Source organism: Protopterus annectens, chromosome 13.part0 (genome assembly GCF_019279795.1).
Source record: "Protopterus annectens isolate FY-2018-M chromosome 13.part0, PAN1.0, whole genome shotgun sequence".
Lineage (NCBI taxonomy): Eukaryota > Metazoa > Chordata > Ceratodontiformes > Protopteridae > Protopterus > Protopterus annectens.
In genome coordinates, this window is record NC_056747.1 from 695814081 (window position 1) to 695840175 (window position 26095).

At 45.7% G+C, this 26095-nt stretch overlaps 1 protein-coding gene across 2 annotated transcripts in view; it reads right to left on the reverse strand.

Moving 5' to 3' along the window:
- Positions 1-26095, reverse strand: part of TSR1 (TSR1 ribosome maturation factor) — an 895152-nt gene that overhangs the window by 591873 nt on the left and 277184 nt on the right. For both annotated transcript variants that reach the window (XM_044054379.1, XM_044054378.1), the window contains exon 9: positions 5053-5215. In XM_044054379.1, coding sequence (XP_043910314.1) covers positions 5053-5215 — 163 coding nt within the window. The remainder of the gene's footprint in view (positions 1-5052; positions 5216-26095) is intronic.

Consider the following 26095-nt stretch of genomic DNA (forward strand, 5'->3'; position numbering starts at 1 on the left):
AGTGAAATTAATCTGCTGTGACAAAACTGAAGTTAGTGTGCAAACAGAGGACAGGCAATGTGCTGGTGGATTTGTTATTAAATGAATTAGAAATGAGCAAACTTTTTGGACAAGTAACTTCATAGTTAAGAAAAGTACAGGGGGGGGGAGTGTTTCGAGTAGAGGTAAGTGGAACTGGGATGAAATGGCTTGGCAGGGCGAAAAATCTGTATAAAAAGAAAGCTGAACTAATGTGTTGGGGATCGTGTAAGAAAAAGTACTTGTAGGTGGTACGGTAGGGTGGGACAAATGGAGTGGTGAGAGCATGTGGGTTAGAACGTAGAGCGTAGAGGAAAAACCAAAACGGTTTAAACATTGTTCTTTCTTGACGTAACTTTTCAAATATTATTCAAATACTTGCCTATAACATTCATCAATAAAAGTAAAGAAAATATCTAAAGGCGTTTAAGGAGCAAGAAATAAACATGTTTTAGAGCAGATAACGAGGTGGGAAAAAAACATTGTGTCTCGAGGCTTTTTGTATCCCTGAGTATATGCTTTCACCCAGAGAGCTTCTTCAGACCTACCTGGAAGAGCAGTTTTCTAAAACAAAAAACACTAAGTGTTGAATAAACATATGAGAACAACAATTATAAAAAATAAATAAATAAAACAATAGCTATGATGCTTATGGATGGTGAAAAACAAACACATTACAATATTAATCAAAAGTCCAGAAGTTAGGTAAATAAAAGTTGTGATGGTTCAGTTTTCTTAAGTTCAGCAAGCAACCGATATACAAGTGAGAATATCACCAACCTGTTTCAAGCAAGGAAGGAGGGGAACCCTGAACTCTAGAGAATCAGAGTGCAGAGTCCACAAAGACTGAAGATACCATTGCGGTTTCCTCATGTGCAGTCTTGCTAAGGGCAACATGGGTATGGTGGCTGCCATGTAACCCAGAAGTCTGAGAAATTGCCTTGCTGTCACTTCTGATGCTTGAAGGTCACCAAGCAGGTGGTGTGTCAGGGACACCACCTTCTCTGATGGTGGTTTGTCCGGATTCTGCAACCCAGGAAGACAATGTCCTGTGCGGGCTCCAGGTGAGATTTTGGGAAGTTTATTAGAAATCCTAGAGACTGCAAGAGGAGCAGGAGGCCCTGGGTGTGAAGAAAAGTCTTCTGATAGTCTGCCTAAATTAGAAAGTCGTCTAGGTAGGGGAATATTTGGATGCCCTTTGTCCTGCAGTAAGCGACGACTGGAGCCAGACATTTTGTGAATACCCTGGGAGGTGTGGAAAGCCCAAACGGCAAGGCACAGAACTGAAAATGGGACGAGCCTGCCAGAAATCTGAGGTATTTCCTAAAGGTGGGCTTTACTGGTATGTGAAGGTAGGCATTCTTTATGCCTAGGGTTGCCATGAAACCTTAAGGTAGGAGGAGGGAAAGAGGGTAGGAAGAGTGCGCATCCTGAAGGTAGGAACTTTTAAGAAGGGGTTGAGACGACAGAGAGGTCTAGTATAGGCATCCATGGTCTGTCCTTTCTGGGGACCAGAAAGATTCTGGAGTAGAATCTTTTTTTTTTTTTTTTGATTCTGTAGGCACTGGTTCTACAGTGCCTTTTATTAGCAAGGTTTGCAGTACCTGTCGTAGGAGGGGTAGCTGACTGGTGGGTGGCTGAGGCATGCCCAGTCTTTGGGGGGGGGGGGGATCCAGGACACAAAGTAACCGTTCTGTATGATGGACAGAACCCATTTGTCTAAGGAAATGAGTGACCACACAAGGAGACCGTGAGAGAGACGGGCATATAGGGGAAGAGATGTGGGAGGAGTGGGGAGAGAGACTGGCAGGTAGTCACATACTACCTGCCCTATCTGAAAAGGGAGGCCTTTGGCAGGAGGAAGGAGAAGCTCTAGCTGGAGGGGGCTGTCTTTTAGGGGGTCTCCTGGACCTGGAGGGAGCCGTAGGCCTACAGGATTTCCTAATGAACTGAGTCTTGGCCGCGTAGTTCCTATAGAACTTAGGGATGGGCGAGACTATCAGGTGTTTTAGGTCCTGCAATTCTTTGCCTTTTTGTTGCAGCGACTTAGAAGTCGACCACTTTTCCACCAAACAGGGCAGAGTCACTCAAAGGAACATCAATAAGTTTGGCCCCGAAATCGTTAGGGAGGGGCTGAAGGCATAGCCAAGAGTATCTTCTTAACGCAGAAGCTGATACAGCTGACCTACCTGAGGCTTCAGCTGCATCACAACTGCAACTTAAAGAGCATCTATTCACCTGAGAGGTGACAGCTATCAGGGAGGTCAAGGAAGCTTTGCTGCACAGTCTGGAATGTCAGCCAATTATTTAGTGGCTTTGTCCAGCAGTGCTAAGGAATACTTGGTCATGTGAGTTTGGTAGTTAGTGGCCCTGAATGACAAGGTGGCAGAAGTGCATATTTTCTTCCCCAACCTTTCCATTGTCTTGCTGTCCTTGTCAGCTGGGAGAATGGTTGTAGTAGGGAGCAGCTTGGAAGCCCTATCAGTAGAAATGGAGATAGTGACTAGGTCAGCCGGAGGCCACTTAATCAGAAATTTCTCTGTCTCAGGGAATTTTAAAGTCTATCTGCCCTGCGTGGGGCTGGTGGTTCGGAGTCAGGGTTGATGTAAGCAGAGGAAAAGGCATCCAGGAAGGACGGCTGAATAGGAGGGATAGCAGAAAGACTGGAGGAGTCTCTGTATCAGGTCATAAAACCTCTTCTGCACTTCAGTCATACTTGAGGCTTCCCACTTAAAGTGATCTTTCATCTTGTTGACTGCTTCCCCAAAAGTTAAATCCTCCACTGGGGAGTCGGGCTCAATACAGCCCTCTTCTGGAGATCCATATCCTAGGGGGGAATAGATTTGAAAGGAGTAGGAGAGGTAATCCTCTGAGGAATCAGACAGTTCCTCCTCTTCCAGTTGCTCTACCCTCCTTTCAGGAATTATAGGTCTAGGTCTTAGGAGGGGAGGAGCAGTGCTAGGGGTGCCTATAGTAGTCAGCCTAAGGGATATAAAGGCATTGAATAAACTCTGGCGGAAGGCCTGCCAATTGGGCATGCTTTCAGAAGCAGCAGATAAATGTTTTGTTTTTTCTTAAGAGGCCTAGCAGGTGTCCGGCTGGGCGAAGGCCTCGAGTCAGACATAGAGATGGCGGCAGTATAGCCTCTACAGACGTGCCATCTGCTCAAGATTGTGTGGCTTCCTCAGAGGTATCCGCTTTATCCAGACCGGCGGAAGCCGAATCCTCTGTCAGGTCGATGTCAGCCACAGGCTGAGGAATGGCCGGCAGAGGCGCAGCTGAAGAAGTAGGCCGCAAGGTCTTGGCCCTCTTCTTAGGTGGTTCAGACAGGGCATCGGACGCGGCCTCCATCCCTAAACGTTGTTTTAACCCCTGGTTTTCTAAGTACAAGTGTAAAGCTTGTAAACAGCGATGTAAGGTCTTAGGGACGAATGACTGATAAATAGTGCAGATCTCGTGGTCGTGTTCCTTACCTAAACAAAAAAAGACGCTGATCGTGGGTGTCTTTATGGGAAATCTGCCGACCACACTTATACTTGCCCCTTCCGGATGACATGAACAGACTATATAAAACAGTAGGACTGAAAGGATTCCCAAAGGGTTACTTAACTGAAATTTTCTTGATCAGACATCACAAAAAGCAGAAACACCTGGTGTACAACTAGCAGCTGAAAAGTTCTGAGGGCACCAGCACAGTACAGGCGTCACTTTTATGGCCCATGTTCTTGCTGCCAAGTCAGACGTCCGACGCACCTACAGGGACTGAAAATCTTTGGAATCCTGACTGGACGAACTGGAGAGGAAGAAAGGTAAACCCACATGGAGAATACTGCAACACTGGAATAGAAGGACATCTACACCTGTCACTGCCACTACTTATCTCCTCCCCACACACCTTTATGGCACTCCCATCCTTACTATTCCCCAGGATTCACAAAAATTAAAACTTGAAGAATGCTATAACAAAGTTGCTAAACTTGCACAAATACCCCATTCATAACCTACCACTGTACAGCACTAAAAAGCCTAAACTGGTTAGAACTGACCCATCAACTAACATATACAAAGCCTCTTACCACTTATAAAATTATCCAGCAACCATTTGCCTGTCCAGCACTAAAAGACATTCTGCACAACTGTTCCCAGTCTGTCATGCAATTCAGTGACCAAAAACTCCCGTCTACAAACTTAGCAAATCTGCTGGGTATTATCTGTACTCGTTAAAGGTTGCTAATGCCAGGAACTCCTTAGGTGTATCCACCAGGTAAATACCCTCCCTCCAATCTTTCAAAACCACTCTGAAAGACTTTCTAGCTACAATCACTGGCTCTGTTCTTGCTCAAAACTAGGATGGACTATATTCCTAAATGTGACCAAGTACCTTTTCATTTCTTTTACCTCCTTATTCTCCATTCTTCGTTTACTTAATTCTATCAAATTCTCTTCCCTTTCTCTTTAAATATACTGTTTTTCCCCCACATCATATTGGAATTCCTGTTTGTGTTAGACTAACTTACCTTTAATTTCTCTACAAACTGTCAAAAATTTCTATAAATATTAAATGATTGATTTTTAACTTTTATATTATCACTAATTTGTTATATAATTAAACTGCAAATGTTTTTATTTTATTTTTGAAGACTGTAAAATTATTGTTCTTAAATTGTTTTGTAATAATTTGGTGCTTTTCTCCCTGTGCCTCTGCTAAAAAATGGGCTTCCACCCAGTCAGAGTTTCCTGGTAATCAAATGTCAATAAACTCCCAAAACTTGCTCACTGTAGACAGCCTTATAATTGTAGCCATCAGCTACCATGACTAGAAGACAAGCATTCTGTTGAGATCATCAGCACTGTAATCTAAATGCAAAAATGCCTATGCAATTTTGCTAATCAATGATGCTAGAACAGAAATTATCATAATATGCCTACTGGAAAACTTCAGCTTCAAATGCAATCCAATGCAAACAATATAAAACATATGCACGTGTTAATGTTCAATGCTACAGTGCTTGAAAGTAGCTGACAGTTCTGTACCATTGCTCCTTCAGTATCTTCCAGTTCAATCTCTTTGAAAATGCGCTTCCGAGTTCTAGAGAAGTTCTGGAATTGAAAAATCCGGGCATAATCCCTGGGGAGGTTTTCCTTTGGATCCCAGGGGGAGGTCCTAAAGCTCTTCAACCCCCTATACTTCTGAAATCTGTAAAATAGAAAAATAAGGGTAAAGTAAACAACTGTCAATAATACATACAAGTAACAAAAGAAGAAAAAACCTACAAAATCTTACACGAATGCAGACAAATATTCTTCACAAAGTAAACAAGTGTTATGTTGAAGTATTCACTGATCTAGAAGAGTACCCTGATGCTTTCTTCTTTAAGGGTATATCTTCACAACTAATAGGACTTCAAGAATTCAACATTTTTTTGTAAAACTCACATTTGGGGATAAAAAGAAGTTATGTACTCACCATAACGTTCCATGTAAGTTGTTCATCTCGCCTTTATTCTTACAGATGGGTTCGGACCCGATCCTCGGCTTCGAGTCGGCCTACTACAAAGCTCGAGGTCTTCAGACAGCTCAAGGCCAAGTCCCTATCCCATGATGCACCTTGAGTTACCTCAGATCTTGTTTGCTGCGTCTAACAATACCATGTGCCATTCTATCACTTTTTTAAGGAAAACCCATAGAAAGACTGAGCAATCATGATAAAACTAGTCTGTCGGCCCTTGAAAAACCCTGGAGGAGGTAAGGAGGGTGAGAAGTAAGAATGAAGGCGAGATGAACAACTCACATGGAACGTTATGGTGAGTACATAACTTCTTTATGTGAAGTTGTTCTATCTCGCCGTTCATTCTTACAGATGGGTCGCGTCCCAAGCACCATCTTTCTCTGGTGGCTCACGGGAGCATGTTTTTCAGGACAGTAGAACCAAATGAGGCCCTGTCCCTGGAGGTTGTATCATTTTGTAATGAGTGATAAAGGTATGAGGTCTTTACCAAGTAGCTGCTGCACAAATATTGTCTATAGGAAGCCTAGCAGAGAAAGCAGAAGATGTGGACATTGCTCTGGTAGAATGAGCCTTAATTTTGTGTTGTAAGGTAAATTGGCAGCTGAGTAAGTGAAGGTGATGCAATCAGATAACCATTTAGATAGTGTCGTTTTTGCCACTGGCATACCTTTCCTAGAATCTGAAAAGGAAACAAAAAGTTGTTCTGATTTTCTGAACTCTTTGGTTCTATCCAGGTAAAATCTGAGCTATTTATGAACATCAAGCTTGTGCAGCATATACTCTAAGTTGGTGTGTTTGGGGAAAAACACTGGTAAATCTATGACTTGGTTAAGGTTAGCTTCAGTACAAACTTTAGGTAAAAATGAAGGATTTGTTCACAGGGATACACTGTCAGTATGGAAAATTAAATATGGAGGTTTTTATGGACAAGGCCTGTAGCTCTGATACTCTACGGGCAGATCTGATGGCTATTAAAAAGATAGTCTCCCAAGACAAAAATTTCAAATCACATGAGGAAGCTGACTCGAAAAGTGGAAGAATAATGTGTGAAAGCATAAAATTTAGGTTCCATGGGGTATAAGGGGATTTCACTGGTGGTCTGAGATGGAAGGTCCCTTTGAGAAAGGCTTTGGATAGCTTGGGTGACATTATGTTCAATCCTTCAAAGTCAAGGTGAAAATTAGAGATGGCGGCAAGCTGTACCCGAACTGCAGCTGCTGCAGTTCCTTTGTTGAAAAGCATAGTCAAACATTCTAATATAGAGGAAATGGGGGCTTGGTAGGGATCAATGTTATTTTGAGAAGCCCATATAGAGAAAATCTCCTCCATTTGCTAAGGTACAACTTCCTAGTACAGGATTTAGGAGAAGATATTAAAATATGCTGTGTTTCGTTTGAGAGGTTATGGAACCTGGCTATGTTGGGAGTTGGAGCAGCCAAGCTGTAAATTTTAGGGACCGAAGGGAGGGATGAAGAGCCCCCAACGAATGCGTCAGAAGATCTGGAACTGGGTCCAGAATCCGAGGCTCTTTCAACAGATGAAGTCGAAGGAAGGGGAACCAAATCTGACGAGGCCAATGAGGTGCTATTAGAATGATGGTCCTTCCCAGGGCTTTTGCTTTCTGTAATACTTTAGGTATCAAGGGAATTGGTGGGAATGCATAGAAGAGACCAAGAGGCCAATCGTGTATGAGTGCATCCCTTGGGGAATCTCAAAGAGGGGGAATCAGGGCAAAGTAGCATCTGCATTTTGTGTTCATGTGAGAATCAAAAATGTCGCAGCAAGGCTGGCCCCACCTGCGGAATATTCTCTCGGCTATCTCTTATTTGAGGGTCCACTCGTGAGGCAACAAAATTGCCCTGCTCAGTTTGTCGGCAATCACCTTGGATTTCCCCAGGATGTGCATTGCTATCAGAAAGCGCTGGGTGGCTGTAACCCACTGCCATACTCTTAGGGCCTTGTGACAAAGGGGATAGGACCTGGTTCCTCCTTGTTTATTCAAGTACCAGACCACTGACATGTTGTCCGTCTGAATTGCAATTGTCCCCAGAGGGAGAGAGTCCTTAAAGTACTGCAATGCCAAAAGTACCGCTCTCATCTCCAGGACATTGATATGCAAATGTGTCTTTTGTTTGGTCCATGTGGCTTGGGCTGCTCTTCCCTGGAAATACCTCCCACCATCAGAGAAGCATCCATGGTCACTGTGGCCGCTGGTGAGGGTAGGATAAAAGGACGACCTATCGTTACTTGGAGAGAGGTCAACCACCACCGAACATCCTTTTTGCATGCGTTTGTTACAATTATGAGAGGAGACATTGGGAGCTCTTGTTAAGACCACCGAGTGAACAGCAGCCATTGTAGAATCCGCATGTGTATGCAACCCAATGGTATCGCTATTACTGCAGCTGCCATCATGCCTAACAACTTTAGCACTTCTGATGCAGGAGCCTTGTCTCTGGATATGATGTTCTGGACTTGCTGACGAAGTAGTAAAACTCTTTCTGCTGGAAGTTTTAAAGTGGTGTTGGTGGTGTCCAATTCTGCTCCGATAAAAACAATATGTTGTGATGGCGACAAGACAGATTTTTCTGAATTTATGGTAATGCCCAGATGATTGCAAAGAGTAAGAGTGGTATCCCTGGCTTGTATTAGCTGATGCCTGGTGGTGGCGGTGAGGAGCCAATCAACTAAGTACGGAAACACCTGGAATCCTAAACGCCTCAGGTGAGCCATGACCACTGTCCTACATTTGGTGAACACTCGGGGGGCTGCAGTGCTCGAAACTGGTAATGATCGGCTCCCAGCCGGAAGCGCAGATGATCCCTGGATGGTCTGGCCATTTTTATATGGTAGTACGCATCCTGTAGATCTATTGAGCACATCCAATTGTCTTTCCCTAAGAAGGGAAGTATTGACTGAAGCGTGACCATCCGGAACTTCTCTTTCTTGACAAATCTGTTTAGTATGCTGAGGTCCAAAATAGGTCTCCAGTCCCCTGTTTTTTTTTGGAACTAAAAAGAATCTTGCGCAAGTTCTGGATCCTGTCTGGTCTGCTGGGACGGGTTGGATGACTCTTTCTTAGCAACGTTTGGACCTCTAATGCTGCTTATTCCCTGTAACTGGTTGGAACGTCTAAGATGTTTGTCGTCAGTGGAGGAGAAATGGCGAAGGGAATGAAATATCCTCTGCAAACTATACTTTGTACCCAGTTGTCATTTGTTATTTTGAGCCAGGCGTCTGGATACAAAGATAACAGATCCAAGACTGCCTCCAGAGCAGGACAGTCGAGCCTCCTTTCAGAAGCGCTGGTAGGGCTTCCCAAAGAACTGGTTTCTGCTGCCCTGGTTTTGCAGACCCCCTCGGCAGCCAGGGTGGCATCCTCCATTATTTCCCCATCCTCTGCCCCTGGAGTGGGGTTCACCAAGTGTCCAAGAAAGGCTCCTTGGGCTTTTCGGAACCACATCTTTCCTCCATTTTGACCCTTGGGGTAGGGCCTAGTAAGGGTGGAAAAATGAACTCCGATGGCAGAGTCTTAATTTCCTGCTCACACCTGGTCAAAGTTTCCTTAACTTTGGGCCCGAAAAGGGACGAGCCATCAAAAGGAGTGTTGACAAAGGATGACTTAAAGGGCTCCGCGAAGGAACACAAGCGCATCCAGGAGTGCCTCCTAAGAGCAATTCCTGTACCTACTGCCCTACTCGTTCCAGCAGCTGCATATAAAATGAGACGCATGGTCGAGTTCACTATGGAATTGAGGGTAGCAAGCTGGGAGGCGACTGTCTGAAGCTCCTGCAGCTACAGTACCCTGAAGAGCATCTCTAAGCTCTTTTACGAGGTCTCTTTGCAGTCTTGTAAAATGTGTGAGATAATTCAGTGAACGCATGGCAAAAGTTGCTGAACTGTACATGAGCTTCCCATCTCTATCCATGATCCTAGAGTCTCTGTTAGGAGGCTGGATAGAGGAAGAAGTTTCTGAGATCTCCTTTTTGGTGACTGCCGCTACCACCATGGAATCAACTGGCACTCCCTTAGTGAGAAAGGACTTATCCCGAGGGGCTCAAGGCCAAGCCCCTATCCCATGATGCACTGTGAATTACCTCAGATCTTGTTTGCTGCGTGTACTATAACCATATAAATGAGATATCCTCCTATAGAGAGGAAGAAGCATTGAGCAACCAGGATGAGACCAACCTCTAGGTCAACTATCAGCCAGGGGGGGGGGGGGGGGACATAAAAATGAAGGCGAGATGAACAACGCACATGGAACGTTATGGTGAGTACATAACTTCTTAATGTGAAGTTGTTCAATCTCGCCGTTCATTCTTTACTGACGGGTAGCATCCCTAGCACCATCAATCTCGGGTGGCTCACGGGATTACATTCTTCAGAACCGTAGATGCAAAAGAAGCCCTGTCCCTGGAGACCTTGTCAACTTTGTAATGCGTGATAAAGGTATGAGGTTTAGACCAAGTGGTTGCTGCACAAATGTTATCAAGGGGCAATTTGGCTTGAAATGCAGAGGATGTAGAAACTGCTCTGGCTGAGTGAGCTTTAATCTTGTATTGTAAAGGCATATTAGCAGCTGAGTAAACAAAGGTGGTACAATCAGATAACCATTTAGACAGAGTTGTTTTAGCCACTGGTCTACCTTTTCTGGCTTCAAAGAATGAAACAAATAGTTGGTCTGATTTCCTGAAATCTTTTGTTCTATCCAAACAGAATCTGAGCATATACTCCAAATTACTGGAATGATTAGAAAAGAAAACTGGTAACTCAATGACTTGGTTGATATTAGTTTCTGAACAAACTTTGGGCAAAAAAGAAGCATACTCTGTCAGCATGAAAAATCGAATAAGGAGGGCTGACAGATAAAGCCTGAAGTTCTGACACACTGCAGGCAGAAGTAATAGCTACCAGAAATATGGTTTTCCACAAGATGAAGCTGGTTCAAATGGTGGAAGAATTATGCGAGACAGCATAAAATTTAGATTCCATGGAGAGTAGGGAGTTTTCACTGGAGGTCTCATATGAAATGTTCCCTTGAAAAAAGCCTTGAATAACTTGTGGGACATATTTAGCCAGTCAATCCTGAGATGAAAGTTAGATATAGCAGCCAACTGGATCCGAGCTGTTGCGGTTGCTGCTCCTTTATTAAAAATCATAGTCAAAAATTGTAGTATGGATATCAAGGGGGCTTGGTAAGGATCAATGTTCTGCTTAGAAGTTCATATGGAAAATCTCTTACACTTACTAAGATATAATCTTCTAGTGGACGGCTTTTGAGAAGACAAGAGAATTTGTTTAGTCTCACTGGAGATGTTATGAAGCCTGACTATGAGGGGAACCGGAGCAGCCAAGCTGGCAGCTTCAGTGACTGCAGAGAAGGACGGAGGTCCCCCGACGGATGAGTCAGAATGTCTGGAACTGGGTCCAGAATCCAGGAATCCTCCAAGAGATGATGTTGAAGGAATGGGAAAACAAATCTGCCGAGGCTGATAAGGGCTATAAGAATGATGGTCCTTCCCAGGGATTTTGCTTTCTGCAGAACTCTGTGTATCAATGGGATTGGTGGAGACGCAGGGGCCAATCATGTACAAGTGTGTTTCTCGGGACTTCTCCCAAAGGAGGAATCAGGGCAAAGTAGCTTCTGTATTTCATGTTGATGTGGCTAGCAAAAAGGTCGCAGCAAGGCTGGCCCCATTTGTGGAAAATCCTGTCCGCAATAGCTTTCTTGAGGGACCACTCGTGTGGCAACAAGATTGCTCTGCTCAGTTTATCTGCTATCACGTCTGATCTCCCCGGGATGTGCGTTGCTAAACAGAAAGCGCTGGGAAGAAGCCCACTGCCAGATTCTGAGGGCTTCTCGGCAAAGGGGGTAAGACTTAGTTCTCCCCTGTTTGTTCAAGTAACAGACTACTGACATACTGTCTGTCTGAATTGCAATCGTTCCTAGGGGGAGAGAGTCCTGGAAGTACTGCAACGCCAAAAGTACTGCTCTCATCTCCAGAACATTGACATGCAAATGTGACTCTTGATCTGTCCATGTGCCTTGGGCAGTCTTTCGCTGAAAATTCCTCCCCCACCCTATCAGGGAAGCATCCGTGGTCACAGTGGCTACTGGAGGGGGTAAGACAAAGGGGCATCCTATGGTTACGTGAAGAGACGTCAACCACCACTGGAGATCTTTCTTGCAAGAGCTCGTAATCAAAATCGTATGATCCACTGGAAGTTCCTGGTAAGACCATTGAGTGAACAACAGCCATTGAAGAATCCGCATATGCATTCTTGCTAATGGTATGGCCAGGATTGCTGCAGCCATCAAACCCAATACTTTTAGAACTTCTGAAGCTGGTGCTCTGTCTTTCGGTACCAATGTGCTGACATGCTTACGAAGAAGGAAGATTCTTTCAATTGGTAGTCTTAGAGTGGTGGTTGAAGTGTCTAGCTCTGCCCCAATAAAAACGATAAGCTGCGATGGCGACAAGGCAGACTTTTCTGAGTTGACTGTAATGCCTAAATGATTACAGAATGCCAGAGTGTATTCCCTTGCCTGAATCAGTTGATGCCTGGTGGTGGCGGTAAGGAGCCAATCGTCTAGGTATGGAAACACCTGGAGTGACCACTGCCATGCATTTGGTGAACACTCTGGGGAGCTGTAGTGAGACCAAAGGACAGGGCTCGAAATTGGTAATGATTGGCTCCCAGCCGGAAACGCAGGTGATCTTTGGATGGCCTGGCCATTTTTATGTGGTAGTATGCATCCTTGAGATCTATCGAGCAGATCCAATTGTCTTTCCCTAAAAAGGGAAGTATAGACTGGAACGTGACCATCCAAACTTCTCTTTCTTCACATATTGGTTGAGTCTGCTGAGGTCCAAAATGGGTCTCCAGTCCCCTGTTTTCTTTGGAATCAAAAATAACCTTGAGTAAGTTCCGAATCCTGTTTGGTCTGCTGGGACTGACTGGATGACTCTTTCTAGCAACTTGTGGGCCTTTATGGTTGCTTGTTGCCTGTAACTGGGTGGAACGTCCGGGATTCTCCTTATGGAAGGTGGGGGGGGTGTGGCAAATGGTATGAAGTACCCTCCGGAAATTATACTTTGTACCTAGTTGTCTTTTATTTCTTGCCAGGCATCTGGATACAAAGATAAGCGACCCTAGACTGCCTCCAGAGCAGGACAGTTGGGCCTCCTTTTAGGAGCGCTGGTAGGATTGACCAGAGAAGTGATAGTGGTCACCCTGATGTTGCGGACCCCCTCTGCCACGAGGTCAGAGTCTTCCACTATTACCCCCTCCTCTGCCCCTAGAAGGGAGTTCACCACGTGTGTCCTGAAAGACTCCTTGGGCTTTCCGGAACCACATTTTTCCTCCCCTTTGGCCTTTGGGATAAGGCCAAGTAGGGGTGGAAAAATGGACTCCAACGGCAGACAGAGTCTTTCCCTCTTGTTCATACCTGGTCAAAGTTTCCTTCACTTTTGGCCCAAAAAGGGATGAGCCATCAAAAGGGGTGTTCACGAACGAAGACTTAAAGGGGTCCACGAAGGAACACATGCGCATCCAGGAATGTCTTCTGAGAGCGATTCCTGTACCCGCTGCCCTACTCGTTCCATGAGCTGCATATGACATGAGACGCATGGATGATTTGACAATAAAATTTAGGGTAGCACGTTGGGCAGCAATTTTGTCAAAGGCCCCTGCAGCTACAGTACCCTGAAGAGTATCTCCCAACTCCTTAATGAGATCTCTTTGCAACCTAGTGAAATGGGTTAAATAGTTCAGTGAACGGAGAGTGAAAGTCACTAAACTAAACATGCGTTTCCTATATCTATCCACGATCCTAGACTCTCTATTAGGAGGATGAACAGACAAGGAAGTCTCAGACATTTCCTTTTTGGTGGCCGCCTCCACCTCTACGGCATCAACAGGGACTCCTTTGGACAAGAAAGTTTTATCTGGTGGAGCTGATATAAACTTATTAGGCCTCCTAGGAACAGGCTCCATGGACTCTGGTGACTCCCATGCCCTCCGAGAGACCAACTGCATGAGCTCATCGAACGGCGGAGACACCCAAGGGGTAGAGGGTTGAGACCCGAAAGCCTTCATGAGAACTGCCTCATCCTCAGTATGGCTTTTGGACTGCCAATCACCCCTCTGCCTACGGATCTCGAGTATCTCAGCAAAGCAGATATCCTCAGAGGGGGACCGCGGAGACCCTTCTGACTCATCCAAGTCAGTGTCAGATGTTAAAGACTCCTGTGGGGAGTCCAAGTGTCTCCTCTTGCACAATCTCTTCCTGGTAGCCTCCTCAGTGGGAACCTCTGGGGAGGTCTCGGAAGAGCAGGGGGCACCCAGTGGGGCTACCTGAGACTCTGGGTCTCTAAGCCTAGCCTGGACGATGGAAGCAGAAGCAGACACAGGCGCTTTGGGGGATGAGGAAGCAAGGCCGGAAGTAGAGGATGTCTTGGGGGACAAGGCTCTCCTCATGGCCTCGAAGGCACCACAGCTCCAATGTGAAGGAGTCGGCAGACCCGAAGGAACCACCAACCCCCTCCAGCACAGAGGCCATGGGCTCTGAGCCGGAGCTAGGAGCACAGCTCATCAGAGCTGAAGCCCCGAGAGGAAGAGTCGGCCCGACTATCCTCCCCAGATCAGACTGAAAATTGTCGGCTCCTAGAGTCCCTGGACAGCGCCGAAGATGTCAGAGTGGATGGAGCCGAGGACACTGGAGCAGGTCTCGGCTCCAAAGGCTCCACGATCAACAGGTCTGCTTCCTCTGGCTCTGAAGGGCCGGTACGGCTCAGAGGAGTAGTCAAGTCAGGAGTAGTGGTCTTCAGCTCCAAAGCCGCTTGGGTCGGAGCCGACAACAATTTAGCAAGGCCTGGTGCCTGTAAAAGCTTCAGCACCTATCGATCCATATCCAAATCCGACAGACTGACAGAAGACCTAGAAGAATGCACCAGTGGTGCCGACTGAAGCAATGGAGATAGAGGCCTTTCGGATACCGGCTCCAAGGCTGTGGGCCGGCTCCAAAAAGAAGAGTCAGCTCTGAGGTCTGTGGAGACAATGTCGCAGAATCCTCCAACTTTTTAGATTTATTAGACTGCTTAGAGTCCTTAGAGTCCCCAGAAGATCTAGAGGACTTGGAAGACTTACTGGACATATCCTGGTCACTCAAAGCTTCTTGAAAGGGATGCTTTAACAAGCCCCTGTCTACCAATTTCCTTTTCCTCTCTAGTAACACTCTCGAGGAAAAAGAATGGCAAAAGGCACAAGACTCCTGTAAGTGGACAGCTCCTAAGTAGTAAAAGTACAGTTTTGTACCTACCATAAATGTAGCTGATCGAGTGTACACCCTGCTGCAGTCATTACACTTGGGTTATCCTGTCGTCAGGCGGTCCCGCAGTCAGCCGGAATTCCAAAGTCTTGGTCCGGCGTCGGTTGCTGTCGCTTCTTCCCTGACGTCAGTGCGCCAGGGGTATATATAATGCATCCAACGCCATTTTCTTCAGTTTTTCTTGCCCCAGATGTCAGGTGCCCTCAAAAAGGTGGACAGTAATTAGTACCAAATTAAGTAATTTTTACATAAACACAAAATCCCTCCAGCTATAAGCAAATACATCAGGAAGGTATTGTAGAGATTTAGCCAGTTAGATCAGATGGGGATGGAGGGAGGGTAACCTGGACTGCAGCAGGGTGTACACTCGAACATCTACATTTATGGTAGGTACAAAACTGTACTATGTTCATCGTGTTACCCTGGCTGCAGTCATTACACTTGGGTAGAATCCCAAAGCTAAGGATGGGTGGAGGAGTTATAGAGGGTTAGAGGAGGCTAGAAGGCCCTGCAGAACTGCAGTGGCAAAGCCAGCTCTAGTCTTAGAGTAAAGTGGTAAGTGATGGTGTTTGGTAAAGGTGTGTACTGAACTCCAAGTTGCAGCTTCCAAAATCTCCTTGGTTGGAACCCCCCTGAGGAAGGCTGTAGATGTAGCTGCTGCCCTGGTAGAGTGGGGCCTAATGGTAGCAGGAAAATACAGTTTTGTACCTACCATAAATGTAGATGTTCAAGTGTACACCCTGCTGCAGTCATCACATTTGGGTTATCCTGTCATCAGGCGGTCCCGCAGTCAGCTGGAATTCCAAAGTCTTAGTCCGGTGTCAGTTGCTGTCACTTCTTCCCTGACGTCAGTGCGCCAGGGGTATATATAATGCAACCGACGCCATTTTCTTCAGTTTTTCTTGCCCCAGATGTCAGGTGCCCCCAAAAAGGTGGTCAGTAATTAGTACCAAATTGAATAAACTTGCACAAACACAAAATCCCTTCAGCTATAAGCAAATACATCAGGAAGGTATTGAAGAGATTTAGCCAGTAGGTCAGAGGGGATGGAGGGAGGGTAACCTGGACTGCAGCAGGGTGTACACTCGAACATCTACATTTATGGTAGGTACAGAACTGTACTATGTTCATCGTGTTACCCTGCTGCAGTCATCACACTTGGGTTGAATCCCAAAGCTAAGGATGGGTGGAGGTATCACAGAGGGTTAGAGGAGGCTAGAAGGCCCTGCAGAACTGCAGTGGCGAAGCCTGCCCTGGTCTTAGAGTAAAGTGGTAAGTGATAGTGTTTGGTAAAGGTGTGTACTGAACTCCAAGTTGCAGCTTCCAAAATCTCCTTGGTTGGAACCACCCGGAGAAAGGCTGTAGAAGTAGCTGTTGCCCTGGTAGAGTGGGGCCTAATGGTAGCAGGAACTGGTTTTCCATGATGGGTGTAGCAAAAACGTATGCAATGACCTATCCAGAAGCGTAAGTGACTCCTCGATGCTATGTCCATTTTTATGTGGTAGTACGCATCTTGGGAGATCTATCGAGCACATCCAATTGTCTTTCCCTAAAAGGGGGAGTAATGACTGCAGTGTCGCCATTCGGAACTTGGACTTCTTTACTGATTCGTTTAGTTTTGGGGAGATCCAATATGGGCCTCCAGCCTCCTGGTTTTTTTTTTGGTACTAAAAAGAATCTCGAGCAAGTTCCGAATCTTATCTGGTCTGCAGGGATGGTTTGGATGACTCTTGTTTAGCAACTTTGGATTTCTATGGTTGCTTGATCCCTGAGATTGGGAAGAACATCCAGGATTTTTCTGGTTTGAGGAGGGGGGTAGGAAAAGGGTATGGAGTATCTTCTGGATATTATGTTTTATACCCACTTGTCTTTTGTGATGTTATGCCAGGCTTATAGGTACAAAGATAAATGTCCCAAGACTGGCTCCAGAGTAGCACAGTCGGGCCTCCTTTAAGGAGCGCTGATAGGGGCGTCTGCGAAAGGAATCACGGTCACCCTGGTTTTGCAAACCCTCTCTACCTCTAGGATGGCATCTACCATTATTTCTTCCCCCGGACGGAAAAACGTATTCCAACGGCAGAGAATTTTCCTTTCCTGCTCACATCTGCTGAGTGTATTCTTAACTTTTGGTCCAGAAAGTGAGGAACCGTCAAAAGGAGCATTAGTGAAGGTAGACTTGAAGGGTTCTGCCAAGTTACACAAGTGCACCCAGGAGCGTCAGTGAAACTCCTGAACCTGCTGCCCTACTTGCTCCATCTGCTGCGTATATCAGTCTCATGGAAGAATTCACTATGGAGTTTAAGGTGGATAACTAAGTGGTAACCTTTTCTGGTTCTCTCGCAGCTGAAGTATCCTATAGAGTATCTCCTAGTTCCTTCAGATCATCTCTCTGAAGCCTTGTAAAATGGGTAAAATAATACAGTGATCTAAGGGTAACAGCCGGTGAAGAAAAAACACGCTTCCCATATCTGTCCATCATTCAAGACTCTTTGTTCAGCGGATGAACAGATGAGGAAGTCTCTGTAAGCTCCTTCTTAGTGGCTGCTGTCACCACCATAGCATCTACTGGCACATCTTTTGTTAAGAAATCCTTTCCTTGGGGGCTGACAAACTTGTTTGGCCTCCTACGGACTGGCTCCATGGTGTCAGGCGATTCCCACACCTCTCAACTGACCAATTCCATGAGCTCGTCAAAAGATGGAGGAACACCTAAGAGGCTGAAGGTTGAGATCCAAAAGCCTTCAGGTACACAGACTCCTCATCAGAAGGGGTGATGGTAGTCCAACCACCTTCTCTGTTTTAGGATCTCAAGGATATCTGCAAAGGAGATATCAGAGGACGACTGTGGGGACCCTTCTGACTCCTTGAGGTGAGAGTCAGAGTTGAAAGACTCATCAGGGGAGTCTACACGCTTCCTCTTGCATGTTTTCTTCTGAGGAGACTCCTCAGAAGGGTATTCTGGGAAGGTCTCAGAAGAATAGGGACCACCCAGAGGATGTTCCTGAGGCTGCGAATCTCTACTGTCCTGTGGAAAAGGTGGCGCCAAGACAGAGGCAGGTGCTTTTGTGGGAGGAACATCAGCATCCTTGCATAGAGCTGTAGATTTGGCCAGCACACTCCTCATCAGCTCGAAGGCAGACTCCCTCAGTTCCAAGGACACCACCGGTTCCGAAGAAGTAGAGGTAGCTCCGAAGCCGATGTAGGAGCCGAGCTCAGGCGAGCCGACGCACCGAGAGGTAGACTCAGAACCGAAGAGGCATGGGGCTGACTGGTGAACTTCTGCTCCTAGACACTATGGATGGCACCCAGAGTGCTGGAGCAGATATTGGTTCCAGTAAGGCCTCATGGGGTGCTGGAGGCGAAGGTTCTACTACAAGCAGTATGAATTGCTTGGAGGAGGAACTGTAATGGATGACAAAGATTTGGATGGCTCAGAGGCCAGCTGTGCAGGAGCCGAGAGCAAATTTGCCAGCCCCAGCACCTTCAAGAGTCTGCGCACCACCCTCTCCACATCTTCATCCGATAGGCTCCTAGAGGACCTGGAGGAAAGGGTTGGGTTCTACTACAAGCAGTATGAATTGCTTGGAGGAGGAACAGTAATGGATGACAAAGATTTGGATGGCTCAGAGGCCAGCTGTGCAGGAGCCGAGAGCAAATTTGCCAGCCCCAGCACCTTCAAGAGTCTGCGCACCACCCTCTCCACATCTTCATCCGATAGGCTCCTAGAGGACCTGGAGGAAAGGGTTGGAGAGCGAGATCTTTGAAAAATAGGTGATCTCAAAGTAGGGGACACTGTTGGAATATCTGCTGACTGGCTCTGAGCTAAAGAATCCTTTTTCGACTCCAAAGTACTTGGGGCCGATATAGGCATGTCAATTGTAATAACTTCAATTGGTTCCGAAGGCAGTGGAGCTGATGAGATGGGAGTCTTGGTAATTTTTTAATTTTTATCAGGAGGTCCAGACTTCTCAGAGGACACTGGAGATGGCCTTTTCACAGTCTTTTCTTTCCTGCTAGAGGGAGACTTTGTAGACTGTGAGGAAGAAGAAAGTACAGTTGTGTACACTTACCGTAAATGCAGATGCTCGAGTGTATTCCCTGTTGCAGTCATCACATTTGGGTTATCTGTCTGCAGGTAGCCGGCCTGAATACCAGAGTCTTGGGATTTCTGCTTCGGATGGTGTTGCTTCTTCCATGACGTCAGGTCGTCAGGGGTATATAAAACATGCAGCCGACGCCATTACATCAGTTTTTCTTGCCCCAGATTTCAGGTGCCCCCACAACAGGAAGCAATTACATGGTATGGAACAACACCAGCAAAAAGCAAATACACATGATATAAAGTATGCCAAACAAAAAAGATAGATAAAAGTAAAGAGAAGTCAGGGGGCTGGAGGGAGGGTAACCAGGACTGCAACAGTGAATACACTCGAACATCTACATTTATTGCAAGTGTACACAACTGTACTATGTTCTTCGTGTTTCACTGTTGCAGTCATCACATTTGGGTTGATTCCCAAAGCTAAGGAAGGGTGGAGGCAGTTAAGGAGCATTAGGGCTAGCAATGATGCCCTGTAAGACTGCTGTGGCAAATCCAGCTCTGGATTTAGAAAAGCTAGGCAAGTGGTAATGCTTGGTGAAAGTATGTGCAGAGCTCCAGGATGTCCCTGGTAGGGACTTCTCTGTGAGAAGCAGTATAGATAGATGCAGCCCTGGTGGAGTGTGTTCTTATCCGCTGTGGGGTAGGTTTTCCATGGTGCTTGTAGCAGAAATGGATGCAATGTGCTATCCATTTGGAAATGGTTTGCTTTGAAATGGCCTTTCCCTCTGCCCCTGCAGCAAAGCTGACTAGCAGCTGGTCAGATTTTCTGAGAGGCTTAGTCTTGTCCAGATAGAATCTAAGCTGTCTGTGCACGTCCAAGGAATGCAATATCCTTTTCACTTTATTCTGGGGATTAGGGAAAAAAGTAGGCAAATGAATGGACTGTTTCAGAGCCACACTTGATACCGCCTTGGGCATAAGTGATGGCTAGAAGAAAAGCTGTTTTCCAAGAAAGAAATTTCAACTCTGCTGTAGCAGCTGGTTCAAAGGAGGGGGGGGGGGAGAGTAAGTTTCTCCAACAGGCTGGAGTGGGAGCTCTCCTGGGGGGGGGGGGGGGTCTTAAATTTTTGGCCCCTCTAAGGAATTGTTTTAGCAGTGGATAAGAGAAGAGAGGTGGCTCAGTATTATAATGTGCTGATATGGCTGAGGCATGAATCTTAATTGATGAGAAAGAAAGGCCCCTTGTGGAGCATTTCTGTTAAATAATCTAGAATATGAGATAAGCTGGGCATCGTTGTGCCCATCCCTTGAGACTGGCTCCAGGAACAGTATCTTTTCCACTTTTCTGAATAGGATTTTCGAGTACTAGGCCTCCTTGACTCAAGAATGACATCCAGCAATTGCTTACTAAGGGTTGCTAGAGGTGAGCTCAGGGTATTAACCAGGCTGCAAGGTTCGAGGTTTGAAGTGGAGGGTGCAGAATCTGGCCCGCCTGCTGGGAAAGAGTCTGAGGCAGGTGTCATGGTTGTAGCACTGTCAGACTGTGCAAAAGGGGGTGCCAATGCTGGCGTGGCCAGTCCGGTGCAATCAGAATTGTCCTTGGCTTGTCCTGTTTGATCCTTAGGAGGACTTTCGAGAGGAGAGGCAGAGGGGGGGAAGGCATAAACTGAGAGGCCTTCCCAGGTAAAGGAAAGGGCATCCACTTTCCAAGCTTGACAGTGGGGATTTCTGGTGCAGTACGTTTTCAATTGGTGGTTCTGAGGGGAGGCAAACAGGTCTACCTCTGGAGCCCCCCATTTGTTCCTCAAGAGCTTGAATATTTTGGGTTCCAGTTTCCATTCGTGTGGGTCCATGAGATTTCTGCTTAAATAGTCTGCCAGTGAATTTAGTTTGCCTGGCAGGAATTGAGCTTGTAGGTTCACTTGGTTGCTCAAAGCCATCTTCCACAGAGCCATGGCAAGTCTGCAGAGTGGGTAGGAATGGGTTCCCCCTGCTTATGTACCACATAGCTGTCTGTCTACCAATAGTTGTCCTGGAAGAATAAGGTCTTTGAAGGCTGTCAGAGCATTCTAACAGCTAACATTTATTTTTGACTGAAATGCAGGTGCATCTGTATTAGGTTCCATTTGCCCTGAATGCACTGCCCTGCCATGTGAGCCCCCCATGCATAGTCTGATGCGTCTGTTAGGGTTTGGCCGGCAGGAAGTAGAGTGAAAGGGAGTCCCTTCTTGTGGTTGCAGGCCTCTGCCCACCAAAGGAACACTGCCCTTAGGTAAGGGATAATAGGAATCATTGTTTCCAGGTCCTGAGAATGCTGACACCATAGACTTTTAGATGCCACTAAAGTTTCCTCACATGCAGTCTTGCATATGAAATTAACAGAATGCAAGAGGCCATGAACCCCAGGGCTTGCAGGATTTTCCTTGCAGATAGCTGGGTTTTTGTGGCCAATAGGTTGCCAAATAAACTTGTTTCTCTGGAGTGAGGAATGCCATCTGGGAAGTTGTGCTCAAGCTTGCTCCCAGGAAAACAATCTGTTGGCAGGGTAATTGCTGTGATTTCTTCTCGCTGAAGGCGTACCCCAGTGAAGTCAGAAGTCTCTTTACAAATGCCAGGTGCTGTAATAGCGAGTCCTGACTCGCTGCCTGAATCAGGCAATCGTCCAAATATGGGTAAAATCTGAATATTTCTCTGCCTGCAAAATGCAATGCCTGGAGCTAGGCACTTTGTGAATACCCTGGGCGCAGTAGATAAGCCAAAGGGAAGTGGAGAAAACTGTGCATGGAGCCTGCCCTGAAACATAGGTATTTCTTGCAAGATTCCCTTATTGGGATGTGCAGATAAGCTTATTTTAAGTCTAGGGTTGCCAGCTAGGCATCATTGGCTAGCATAGGAAGAAGCTGTTGAAGAGTTAGCATTTTGAATTTTGGAACCACCAGAAAGGTGTTGAGGATAGACAGGTCCAGGATAGGACGCCAGGATTTTTCCTTTCTAGGAACCAGGAACAGTCTTGAATAGAAACCTTGCCCCCTTTATTTTCCTGGGACAGGTCGAATAGGCTTGATGCTGAGGAGAGAGAGAGAGCTTGTTTTCGAGCCTCCACCCACTGGTTTGGGGGGAGGTATGGCCATCCACTTGGGGATGGGAGAGAGTGGAAGTGGCATCTGTATCCTAGGGAAACTATGTTTAAAACCCATTTTTCTTGGGTAATGAATTCCCAGTTTTTTGCATGCAGGGTGAGGTTTCCTCCTAAAGGTGCAAGTAGTTGAGCAAGGCTTGGAAGAGTTAAGGATAAGTCATTGTGCAATTTCTCCATAGGTGGGTGGATTACTACTCCCTGCTTTGGAAGTGGGAGCCCCCCACTGCTTAGATCTGTGCATAGCCTGAGAATGAAGTCTTGGTGGTCTGCTGCTCCTGGGTTTGGACTGAGAAGGCCTGGAAGGGACTGGAAAGGACCAGTTCTTTGAAGGCCAGTGCCTACTGAATCTAGGTGGCTGTACTTGTAAGAAATCTTTAACAGTTTGCATAGATTTAGATTTTCCTCCATTCTTTTGAGGACATTTTCCGCTTTGTTGCCAAAGAGGCGGTCTTGGTTTAAGGGTGCATCCAGTAATTTAACTTTAACATGATCTGGCAAGTTTTGTTCCTTAAGCCAAGCATGCCTTCTAAGTACAGATCCAGTGACAGCAGCCCTGCAAGATGCTTCTAAAGCATCAAAACCACATTGCAAAGTATGTTTACCGACTTGGTCAGCAGAATGCATTAACTCTTGTAAATCTTTGTGTTCAGCACAGTCAGGAATCAACATCAATTTCTGTTTCAACTTTCAGCAACATATCGTGGGACTACTTAACATATGAAACTGGCAATTTAAAGCCCGAATGGCCAGAGTAGCAGAGGTATAGAACTTCTTTCCCCATCTGTATAAAGCCCTAGAATCCCTGTCAGAAGGGGTAGGATTCTTGGCAATAGTAGCCTTAATGCTTTTTAGATCCTTAGGAAATGGTCTCTGGACCCGCAGTAGGATTCTTGAAGAGGAATTTGAGAGTCAGGTACTCTATAGTACTTGTCAGGTTTCCTGGGAGCTGGAGGCAAAGTGTCTGGGGTAAGGATGGATTCCAGAAAAACATCTACAATCTCCAGGACAGGAGGGATGGCTAGAGACCTGTGCTGAGGCAGGTTTAAGAATTCCCCAAGTCTCTTTTTGGACTGTGAATAGTCCTGGCTTTCCTAGCAGACATGTTCCCTAAGGGTATGCAAGGTTACACCAACAGAAAAATCCTCTGGAGGGGAAGCAGAAGGAATGGAATCCTCTGCATCAGAATCCTCATAAGTAGATCAGGGTAAATCCTGGTAGTCAGAAGGAATAGAGATAGCAGATTCATGATCAGGAGAATCAGAAGGAAAATCAGTTCTAGGTCTCTTAGATGGGGAAGGCTGGCTTCCCCTAATTAAGATAACAAGGTCTTCAGCCATTCTAATCATTTGTTTTTGAGGCATGTGGGCCTGAGAATGCGCTTTGGTTGTCTGTTTTCTAGGCGTAGTGCCAGCTTTAGGCCTGAGGAATTCGGTATTTTTAGCTTGAAATGAAGTCGTTGGTTTAATATGAAAATCCGTAGACCTGAATACACCCTCAGAAGCTGGTGCCTGCACAGCGGCTCCGGATACATCCAAGGTAGAGGCATCCGCAGGTTCCATAGTCAAAGAAGCATCTTGCGGCATACTGGACTTCGAATGGGTCTCAGCAGAGGCCTGCGAATCTGTAGAAGCGGGTATCAGGGGCTGCGAAAGCGCCTCACTGAGTACCGGCGGACTGGCGACTAGCTTAACGGAAGCATTGTCACCAGTTTTGGACCTATGCAGTCTGTCTCTCTTTATACTTACGTTTCTTTCGGAAGATCGGTAGTCAGATGGCTTAACGAATCCATTTCGGAGTACGGAGATCGAGAAAGTATTTAGCTACAAAAATAGCCCGGCGAATACTTCGGGCATTGAACAAGGCACAAAATTGACAGCGAGGGATGTCGTGGTCTTGACCTAAACAGGTGACTCAGTAAGAATGAAAATCTCTATGAGGTATTTGCTTTCCACAGGCAAGACAATTATTTATTTTTTCTGACATCGGTTAGGGCAAGAAAAAAGGACCCCCAACGGGGTACTTATCTTTTTGAAGACTTCAGGTCTGAAACTCGAAAAAGAAAATTTAAGGAGTCGGCCGACCGGCACTTGCAAACTGCTTCTGCTTCGGGCACCGCACGGCAAGAAAGACTGATGTAATGGCGTCGGCTGCATGTTTTATACCCCTAACGACTTGACGTCATGGAAGAAGCGACAGCATCTGATGCAGAAATCCCAAGACTCTGGTATTTAGGCCGGCTGAGGGCTACCTGCAGGCAGATAACCCAAATGTGATGGACTCTAACAGTGAAACACGAAGAACATCTACCTAAATTTTCCTCAAAGGATGGTTTCAATTTGTTTTTCCTTTCTTGAAGGACTCTTGAGGTGAAAGAGTGACAAAAATTACAAGTCTCTTGTCAGTGAATGGCCCCCAAACAGTAGACACATAGAAAATGTCTGTAACAGACGGGCATAGTGTAAGTAGATGTTTGAAATTTTTTAAAACCCGAAGGTTTATGATCCTTCTCTTTCGACTCCTTAGACATAACTGCACACTATAGCAAATGCAGAAAAAACTCTATAAGGTACAAAAAAGGGATTAGTTAGGTCCTGTAACTAAAACAGAGCCTAACTACTGGAAGGAAGAGAAATAACACACCACACTAAATAGTAACTGCAATGAGAGGACTACGTCCTCTAACTTAAACGGGCCTAGCCCTGCCAGGAACAGGAAGGGAACACACCACACTAAAGGAAAAAGGCAATATTAATAAAGGACTGGGTCCTCTAACGTAAATGGGCCTAGCTCTTGGAAACATTTAAATAAGTTACCTAAGCCTAGAGAAACAAACACACAGGCAGAAGGCTAATATCAAAACAAACGGACTAAAATACATTAAGTCCTGTAATTTAAACACACGCTATCAAAACTAGTAAAGGGCCAACAAAGAGGCTCAACAGCAAATACTAAATATAAATAATCTAACTACCACTACATGATACAAACGTCAGCCAAACAGCTGAAAAACCAGCGACAACTATTTAACAATAAGCTATATTGTAAATAACGGTATTCTAACTAAGAAAAACAACCTATAAATATGAAAAAAATACAGAAGAAAGGATCAACTTGGCCACAGCCAAGAAGAGCACTTCTAAACTCGTAAAGCAGCAAACGAGATCTGAGGATTGATACCACTACATGATGGGATACCTACCTTGCCATGAGCCAACTTAAGAGACTTCGAGCTTCTGTAATTGGCAGAGTCGGAGGCGAGGATCAGCTCCGAACCCACATGTAAGAATGAAGGCGAGATAGGACAACATATCACTCATTCAGGCCTTAAAAGCTGACAGCCTACACCCTAAAACAGACCTTGATACTGGCATCAAGGTTGCGGGCAGTGATCTTTAGCACTATTTCAATGGTCAGGATAAGTCTGGCATTGGAGAGGTTAAGATAATGCTTGAATTAGAAAAGCCAACGAAAAAGACAAGCCTACACAGCATTTCAAGCCTGCTTTGGGCCTCAGAATTGTGGACAGTATGAAGATATGGATCACAAGAAAATTAGGAGTTTATCTCTCAGCATTAAAGTTGACAGCTGGAACTCAAGAACGACACCAGAATACACCACAACCAACACAAGAGTCAGAACAAGGTTGCTGAGAAGTGTCATAAGGAGCTGAAAAGAATAAGAATTTAACAGCAAACAGATACAAGAAATTCTATCCCCTAGAACACAGCAAGGGGTAAATACATTTGTTTGTCCACAGAAGCAATGTCAAATTCAAGAAATCCATTTTAAATAGCAGGCAAACAAGATCTTATTCTCTAGTCACCTGCAGCAGAATAAAGAGTAGAACCAAGAAAAAAGATGGACAGGGGAAATGTGTATATCCAAAACAAAACTAAACATTTAAAGAAATGTCTCACTTCCATTTAAAAAAACTAGGCATCATATATGCTTGCATCATCAGAAAGACCCCAGCTGCACAGCACCTGAATCTGCCACCAATATCAAGGACTGACTACGAACCACAATGCACTAAGGAAAAAAGTAATAAAAGGA